The sequence below is a fragment of the Syngnathoides biaculeatus genome, chromosome 20, assembly GCF_019802595.1.
Source record: "Syngnathoides biaculeatus isolate LvHL_M chromosome 20, ASM1980259v1, whole genome shotgun sequence".
Taxonomy (NCBI): domain Eukaryota; kingdom Metazoa; phylum Chordata; class Actinopteri; order Syngnathiformes; family Syngnathidae; genus Syngnathoides; species Syngnathoides biaculeatus.
The window spans coordinates 17,257,081-17,266,646 of record NC_084659.1 but is presented as its reverse complement, the minus strand read 5'-3'; the positions used below and the strand labels follow the sequence as shown (position 1 = coordinate 17,266,646).

Genomic DNA, 9,566 nt, shown 5'->3' with positions numbered 1-9,566 from the left:
TCCGCACGGACTGTTATTGTTGTTGCACTTTCGGGGTTAGAGTGTTTGAGAGTTCCCGCCGTAATGGGTTCACTCTGTTGATGTCTGCAGTAAAACGAGGTTTGCTCCTATGTTCAACACTCCGCCTCCTTTTCTTCGGCGCTACATTAAAATGAGAACGATTGAACGACTGGTTCTAGCGTCAGCCTCACAGTTCTCTGCCTCGCCTGTGTGGAATTTGGACCTTCTCCCCATGCTTGCGTGGGTTTTCTCTCGGCACTGTGGTTTTCTCCCAAATTCCACAAACACGCTTCATGGGACACTTGTTTCCATGTGCCCTGCGATTGGCTGGCGACCAGTTCAGGGTGTCCCCTGCATCCTGCCTAATGATAGCTAGGTAGGCTCCAGCGCTCTCGCGACCATTGTGAAGATAAGTGGCTCAGAAAACGTGGATGGAGACTGAAAACGTACCGAGTCACACTCCATAGCAATAGGTGGCGGTAATCCCCCTTCATAAAACACTGAAAAAAGACGAATCGGAAGCTGCGCCGTAAGGGATCATGGGTAATACATTTCCTTTCACTTCTGGGCATGCAGGAGAATGCTCGATCTCACAGCAATAAGTCTTGCTGAATTTGGACAGAATGTTTTTGAATGATCTACGTGTGATGCCCCTGACTACTACTTGACTGGAGCAAAACATATTTCATGCATGCTTCGTGTCCGTCTGGAGTCGTCTTGTGCATGTTGAAGAAGCTTCTCGGCTTAGCTTAGCTTGCTAACAAAGAGCCCCGTTTGCGATCAACACTCAAAGATCAAGCTTCAACTAAAGTTCTTCTTTCCGCTGCCAACTAGTAAGTAGTGGGGACTACAATATCTGAGCATAACATTTATATGTTGGGGGGCGGAGGGGACGCTAATCAAAACACCCAAAAGAAATTGTTTGTATTGGATTCTGAAGTAATGTCGTTAAACACGTATTTTTGGAATCTTAATCTAAAGTGTATTGAATTTCAGTTTTCGAGCGCATGTTATCTTGTCTAGACGAAAATTTATATGCAAAGCTACAATAAAATACACATCTTGTTCGATGGTTTTATCAACAAAATATAAGTATTTATGGATTTAAAAAAAAAAAACGTTGATCGATTTTTGCCGGACATGGCAGAATGCCTCGTTCCGATTTTTTTTCCCCATCTCTGACGTCACACAGACCTCTTGTATTTGTGGATTCGGAGCACTGTTGACGCTGAACAAAAAGTCAAGTTCTATTACAGCAAATGGTTTGACCATTCTCAACTAGAAAGGCAATAAGATATTGTATACAAACCTTTTATAATTTAATATTTAATGACAGTTATGCAAAATGTAAACAAACAATACCCGCAGTTGCGCCCGAAACAAGTAAAATAACAAGGAAGCATATCTGTATACAGGCAAGGTTATGTTCTGATGTATGCAGGGTTTTTAAGTGTAATAAAATAGAATCAAAACAAGAAGTATTACATACTAGTCACTCACAGATTAGTTTCTGCTAAACTGCTAAATAATGTAAATTCTCTTACTCGCCAATTTGATTGTATACTTCCTATACAAAAACTTTCTTCTGTTGTTTCCATGGAAATCCAGCTTGCGATCTGATCCACGGCTACAGAAACTAGCTCTAGGGACACGGAATGTCAACTCTTTGGCAGGGAAGGTGGCCGAGTTGGTGCGTGAGGTAGAGAAGTTCTGATGAGACAAAGTCGGACTCTCATCTACGCACTCCTTGGGCTCTGCCATCACTCCTCTTGAGAGGTGATGGACTCTGTTCCACTCTGGTGTTGCCCACGGCGAGAGACTCCAAGCAGGTGTGGGTATAATTAGAGATCCCCGGCTCGGGGTCTGTTGGGGTTTACCCCGGTGGATGAAAGCTTAGCCTCACTCCACCGTCAGGTAGTGGGACGGGTCCTGATTGTTGTTTGTGCTTATGCACCAAACGGCAGTTCAGACTACCCACACTTTTTGGAGTCCTTAGAGTGAGTGCTGGAGAACGCCACCACAGGGGGCTCCATCATTCTGCTGGAGGACTTCAATGCTCACTTGGGCAATGACAGTGAGTTCTGAAAGGGGTTGATTGAAGAACGGCCCCACTGATCGGAACCTGAGTGGTGTCGGTGCATGTCGTAGCGGCAACTTCTCGACACGTTGGTGGACACAAACAGTGAGGGATCCTGTCAAGCTGAAGAAGGAGTCCTATTGGGCATTTTTGGCCTGTGGCACTCCGTCTGGCCAAGTAGAATGCAGCTTCGGTGGTCACTGAGGCAGAAACCCGGGCGTGGGAGGAATTCGGTGAGGCCATGGGGAAGGATTTTAAGACGGCTTCGAAGAAATTCTGGTTCACCATCCGACGTCTCAGGAGGAAGAATGTTTTTTTTCTCTCCTGGCCGTGGACCAGCTCTACACCCATGGCAGGATCGTCGAGGGTTCATGAGAGTTCGCCCAACCAGTCTACATGTGTTTTGTGGATTTGGAGAAGGCGTTCGACCGTCTCCCTTTGGTAGTCTTGTGGGGGGGGTTCGGGAGTGTGGTGTACCGAAACCCCTGATACAGGCTTTTTGGTCACTGTACGACCACTGTCAGAGTTTGGTCCGCATTGCCAGCAATAAGTCGGAGTCGTTTTCGGAAAGAGTTGTACTCCGCCAAGGCTGCCCTTTGTCTGTCACCGATTTTGTTCACAACTTTTATGGACAGATTCTCCAGGCGCAGCTGAGGCGTAGAGTGTGTCCGGTTTGGTGGCCTCAGCATTCCATCGCTGCCCTTTGCAGATTATGTGTGACATATCAAGTTTAGCAGTTTTGCTCGTGACATCTTGGGAAAATTGTGATGGACGGATGGGATATCCTCCAAGCACTTACTTACTACTGGACATACTGTTCAGAAAAATACAGGGCTTTTGCATAATTGCAAAAAAAAAAAAAAAAAGAAAAGCAAGACCAAAAACTTCAGATATTCATTTAGGATAGCAAAGCCATTTTTATTTTTTCAGTATCCTTCCCCCTACCACACACACACACACGAGCTTTATGTCTCATTTGTCCTAACATAATTACATGTTGTAATGTTGTTGTTAATTGTGGTACATTGGCATTTTATCAAATGTATTGTTTAACGCACAATGTCCTAATCTTGATATAATTGTTTCATATGTACGATTTTCACTTGCTTTTCTTATTCCTCCAACGTAGGGTGGAAATTGGTGTGATCGCTGCGTTAAAATGTGTGCAAGAAGGACAGCAGAGTACGAGGAGGAACTTTGGGGCCCAAAAGAGGAGAAGAAGCCACGTCAACTACTGGACGCTGTGTTCAATCTGCAGCCTCAAATTGTGCTACACAGAGCAGGTTGGTTCACTTGTTGGATGCATTTAACTTCTTGCTTTATTTTGGAGAAGAACATCGTGATGGGGAGTTGTTGTCTTTGTTTTTTCTTCTGCTCCAAAATTCCTCTATACAAAGGCTTCACCCCCTTCTCCACTACTGAGTGATGAATTTCACCAGGAGTAAAGCCAGGATAGTCATGCACCACTTTCAGCCAGAATTTCTTCCATCTTGAACATATCGTCTCACTTTTCGCATCCCTTAACGCTTGCTGGATATTACACAAACGTGCACATGTCGTATCGACGGCAGTAGTCTTTCACACTGAATTCGTTGGTCTCGTCGTCAACTGCCGATATGAGGTCCTCCGTCGTGGAGGGAGGTTAGAGTGCCTTAAAGGGACAAATGACACCTTGATCCATCGGCTGAATAAGAGATGTGATGTTTGGCGGAAGAAATTCTATTTGGACCCCATCATACTACAGGTCCGTTGGAGGGCCTCCTGCACAGGAGAAAGACCTTAAAGTCCAAGTGTCATCCCTATAAACATTCTAAAAAAAGATATTGTAATGAAAAATACATATAACATTATTCACTTCAATCTCGATTCGAAAAAATAAATGTGAGCGGAGAGCGTGTCATCCATGCGCAAAGTTGCAGAAGTGTCATTCTACGACATCCAAGTGGTCGCTATATTGGCTGCATCCTCGGTCCGTGACGTCACCCAGGCATTCGCCAGTGAAAACACGCGGTGCATCCTCACTTTGGGAGACAAACGCGCCCCGTCTGACACGGAAGCTCTTTTCGAAAAGGAGAACACCACACAACAGAGTGAAGTTACCGGGGCAATATTACACTATTGTTTCGAGCCCTCAGGGCAATATTACATTATTGTTTTGACCCATATTCAAATGATATGCGATCAGGGCCAAACCACATCCCCGTCCGAGCCACTTCCGCAGCGGAGATGAGCCATCGCGGCTCATCGCAGCCGGCCGGTGTGGCTTGGCTGTGACAGAGCCGAGTTGTGCTGCTTTCGGGGGTTGTTCAAAGCCGCCGCAGTACCTGATGAACACCGTCGGCCCGTGGCGCATTACTGCGCGCACGCGGCTGAGTGAGGCATTCTCTGCTGGGTTCTTCAGATTCGCCGCTGTCCGCGAAGCAGCCGATGCCATCCGACGCGCACATCAACATATTTCGTATGCGGATCTTTTGTTCCGTTATGGGAGACCGATTACGTGGTCCGCCCCAAACTATTATTTTTATCTTTTTTATACACACACCTACCTGTCATTTGGCACCCACGAAGCTCTCGTCCTCTGCACCCGTGCAATCCATTTTTCATGACGAACCGGGTCTCTTGCAAACTTATGAAGGGTAATTCCATTCTCCCGAGTGTTCAAGCAATGTCCAGCAATGCAACAACCCGGCATTTTGGCTAAGACGAAGGAATAACGAGTTACCTTCCCAGAGGTAAAACTAATGGAAACCAACGAGTCCGCTTGGGGGGGGGGGGGGGGCGCTGCTGTCCTTGACGTCACTTTCAGCTTCTATTCGAAAACAAATCCCTCGAAAGGATGAGTGGCTTGAGGTTGGTTGGCACATTCTTCACTCTCTTCATCGTTGTTATCGGGCAAGATTTGTTCATAGATGCTTTCGGTTGATCGCGGACGGCTGCGGCATTGTCGTCACTCGCGGCTAAGTACGCTACATACTGTCATACATATGTCGGGGAGTCTGTTGTTAGTTAGAAGTGATCCGCATATCTTCTAAACATGGCTCAAAATGATGGGGTAATATTGCCCCGGTCACTTCACTCAATTGTGAAATGTTCTCTTCTTCGAAAAGCGCTTACATTTTAGAAGGGGCGTCGGAAAAATCCGAAATTCTCTCTTGTTCCTCTCCCACAGCAGGTGCCACTATATGTTTTCAATGGCGAATGTCCCAGTGTGACGTCTGCTGATAACGTTGCAGGCAATATGGCTACCACTTGGATGTCGAGTGAGACTTCTGCAACTTTGCGCATGAATGACACGCTCTCTGCTCATTTTTTTTGTATAGACATTGAAGTGAATAATATTGTGATTAAAAATACATATATCTATTTTACATTGTGTGTTGGGATGTCAGTGGCACTTTAAATTCAACCAGGCTGCCACGACACCCTTACTGTTCAATGGTACATGATAGTATCATACTGGCTTGAACAAAATAATGTTGAGAAACTCAAGATTTTTTCATTTCCCTGAAAATTGGTCAAATTGGAGGTGGCAAAGTTCCGCCTGAGAGCGATTATTTATTTATTTATTCTTTTATAAAATGCGTTTATACTGCTCCTTCGTAAATTCCTTGTTCCACACCAGCCATGCAGTGAATTTCCTCATTGATGTTCCATCAAGACTGCTCCATTTTTGTGATGGAAAAAGGGGCATGTTACGTGCAATAAAAACTGATTGCTTTTGTAAATGACTGACATTGTATTGTGCTAAAAATACATTAAGAACATTTGTTAGAGAATTATGGACTGTGTAAATGGGGAATCATTTTGGTTCTGGATTTTATACTCGAGCCAAAAACCAAGCCCACTTGGACTTTTTTTCAGACTGAATGATTGTTCGCCATCAGAACCAAAGTCATTCATTCAGTGGTGATCTGCCGCAATTGTTACTGAGTAATACCACCCCATTTCCTCTCCTACAAAGTGCAGTTGCAGTTACATACTGTGAACAAATCAGAGAGTCAACCACTGTGTGTTTGTCTTTTGTCTTGCAGACATCAGTGAAAATCTTCATCCAGACCGGCAGCAGTCAGTGTCCTTTCCCATCAAAGAGGAGGAAGAAGGTGAAGAGGTTCAGCGTATCAAAGATGAGAAGGAAGAGGTCGTACACATGAAAGAGGAAGAGCAGCAGGAAATCATCCAGGTTCCAGTCACTGGTGTCCAGTTGAAGAGTGAAGATGAAGGTCAAAATGAGGACAAACGAGGGGCGGAGCCTCCAAGCAGGAACAGCTCAAGTGATCGAGAACTTTGTGAAAGATCACAAACAGACGGTCATGATAATTATGATGATGAACAATCGGAAGGTGATATGACATGTCACACTTCCAACAAATGCTGGAAATGTTCTCTCTGTAGGAAAGGTTTTGCTTCCATGAGCAATTTTAACCAACACATGAAAATACACACAGGAGAGAAAGCATTTTCCTGCTCAATTTGTGGTCAAAGAGTCTTTGGGAAGGGAACCTTAAAAACACACACAAGAACACACACTGGTAAGAAACCTTTTTCATGTCCATTCTGCGATAAAATATTCACTGAGAAGGGAAAATTAAAAATACACACAAGGACACACACTGGTGAGCAGCCTTTTACCTGTTCAGTTTGTGGCCAAAGATTCTCCCAAAATGGAAACTTAAAAATACACACAAGAATGCACACTGGTGAGAAACCTTTTTCCTGTTCAGTTTGTGGCCAAAGATTCTCCCTGAATGGAAACTTAAAAATTCACACAAGCAAGCACACTGGTGAGAAACCATTTTCCTGCTCAGTGTGTGGTCAAAGATTCGCTCAGAAGGGAGGTTTAAAAAGACACACAAGAACACACACTGGTGAGAAACCTTTTTCCTGCTTAGTTTGTGGTCAAAGATTCACTCGGAAGGAAGATTTAAAAATACACACAAGAACGCACACTGGTGAGAAACCTTTTTCCTGCTTAGTTTGTGGTCAAAGATTCACTCGCAGGGGGGATTTAAAAATACACACAAGAACACACACTGCTGAGAAACCTTTTTCCTGTTCAGTTTGTGGCCAAAGTTTCTCCCAAAATGGAAACTTAAAAATGCACACAAGAACGCACACTGGTGAGAAACCTTTTTCTTGCTCAGTATGTGGTCAAAGATTCACTCAGAAGGGAGGTTTAAAAAGACACTCAAGAACACACACTGGTGAGAAACCTTTTTCCTGTCCAATTTGTGATAAAAGATTCACTGAGAAGAGAAATTTAAAAATACATAATGGAACACACACCGGTGAAAAACCTTTTTCCTGCTCAGATTGAGAACAAATATTATTTTCCAAGTACAGTATGCCCATGTTTTTCCCAGAACCCCCCGTGAAATGTAAAAAACGGAGAAGTAGACCCCCCCCCCCCACGCACACACACACACCAGGAATTGACCCCTCCGTACAGGGCAGTTAACCATGCCTCCTGAAATGACGTCACACCACGTGCGCTGACGTAAGACAAACAGTAAAAATGGCAAATACAATACAATACATTCTGAACTGAGACAGACTCCATGCTTCTGATTTCATTCAATCATTCACACGTAGCAGTGTTATGCTAGCGGAGAACGTCTCATTCATTTATACGAGACGTGGATTAAAAATCAAATTTAGGGCATATCTTCGTGCAAACACAGTCTGGTTAAGCTTCTGGCCGCGAGCCAGCAAAAAAGCGACACGTTTGTGCAGTCCGATCATCGCTAAATATCGCTCAACAAAGAATAAGTGTGTCAATTGTTCACACGTAGCGGTGTTATGCTAGCGAAGAACGTCTCCTTCATTTATACGAGACGTGTATTGAAAATCAAATATAGGGCATACCTTCGTGCAAACATATCTGTTCCGGTTGATATTAGATGGATTTAGTTGATGATGCGGTCTTCCACAAAGTTTGATCCATCGAAGGCATTTTTCGTACTGGGTCTTCGGATTTGGAAAGGGTACGAATCGAACTCCACCAACTAGGCTTTCAGGATACCTGTCGTCACGATTACAAAGTCCGTGACTACACCTCTTAACCATATTTTTTGTTAAATAACCCAAATACGCGATAAAACGCTAACTAAACCTATACTGGACCATGCAATGTTGTCTGAGAAAATGGCGGGAGCAAAAACGGGGTTTGGTTTATGCAGATCTCTGGCCTCTGATTGGTCTGTGACGCGGATTGCGCAATATCCACGGAGGGGTCAATTATTGCAATGTTAATATTTGATTGAAGAATATACTCATCACTCTAATTGTTCATAAATTTGAGTTTCAATGTTTATTTATGAAATAAAACAAAATGATGATGTGGGGAGTGACATGAATGTTGGTTTTCATCACTATCCAAAAGCAGTTGGGATGGTATTCTGGATCAAATATTAATGAATATTTTTAGGAATGCAGTAAAATGTTGAGATGATTCACTTGATTATGATAATGGAGATCAAATCTTTCAGTTTCACTGGTGCTGGCTCAGCATCCTGCAGGGTTTCAGCCTTGTTGCCATGGTGACACATTTAGAAAGACAACCTTTGTCGCTTTCAACAGCCGTGATCGCATAGTGGTTAATACTCTGCGTTGTGGCCGCAGCAACCCCGGTTTGAATCCGGGTCATGGCAGGGATGAATCTGTGAAGAAAACTTTGTAGTCCTTATGGTTGATATTTGCATGAATCCCTTTAGAATTACAAAAATAAATGAACTAAAGAAAATTATGGAAGTAATTAATTGCCATCACAGTGCGAATTCAAAATTCTAGCATGGAATTTTTTTAACAATGAAATCCAATGTAAAAAACGTGTGTATGTGTATGTGATTTATTTGTGTGATACAGGCAAATAAGTATTTGAACACCTGTCTATCAGCCAGAAATCTGACTCTCAAAGACCTGTTAGGCTGCCTTGAAAAGTCCACCTCCACTCCATATATTATCCTGAACCAGATGCACCTGTGTGAGGTCGTTTGCTGCAGAAAGACATATTTCATGATTCAATTGATGCATCTCTGTATGTAATTACTTTAAAATCGAAGATGCGGTTGATAAAGGAGTTCTTGAGGTATCAAGAAAAAATATATATATATTTGTGATCTAACCTTCAAAGAAGACATTTCAGGTGAACATACGAAAAACATCACTCTGAACTGGCTTTGATACCACATGCAAAATACACAACCGAGCTAGCCAGGAGTTGAAACAGGAACCTTCTGATACGTAGTCAGACGCGTTATCCATTGCGCCACTAGCCCTTCACAAAACTGGACCTTCTGCAAACCCATGTATACAATTTTACTGTCCCACACCCGCCAAATAACATCATCGAAAAAGGTGACTGAGGGGTTGATACCTGCTGTGACCTTGAATTGAACAAGGATTGCGTGGCAACAAAGCTGAGAACTAACCACTACGCGATCACAGCTTTGTGGAAACTGCCACGAAAGTTGGACGTATAAAGCTGTTGGCT

At 43.5% G+C, this 9,566-nt stretch overlaps 1 protein-coding gene across 1 annotated transcript; it reads left to right on the top strand.

Annotated features, from left to right (window-relative positions):
* The first annotated feature begins 8 nt into the window (after nucleotides 1-8).
* Nucleotides 9-9,008, top strand: LOC133493496 (gastrula zinc finger protein XlCGF57.1-like). The gene is made up of 3 exons (XM_061806923.1): nucleotides 9-833; nucleotides 3,207-3,360; nucleotides 6,109-9,008. The coding sequence occupies exons 2-3, from the start codon at nucleotides 3,237-3,239 to the stop codon at nucleotides 7,389-7,391; spliced, it is 1,407 nt and encodes a 468-aa protein (XP_061662907.1). The 5' UTR covers nucleotides 9-833; nucleotides 3,207-3,236; the 3' UTR covers nucleotides 7,392-9,008.
* Nucleotides 9,009-9,566: the final 558 nt, after the last annotated feature.

What these genes read in the sequence shown, in the direction of transcription:
- LOC133493496 (XM_061806923.1), top strand. Translation starts at nt 3,237, where the DNA reads ATGTGTGCAAGAAGGACAGCAGAGTACGAGGAGGAACTTTGGGGCCCA. An exon ending in AATTGTGCTACACAGAGCAG is followed by an intron (nt 3,361 to 6,108) that starts GTTGGTTCACTT and finishes TTTGTCTTGCAG; the next exon opens with ACATCAGTGAAAATCTTCAT.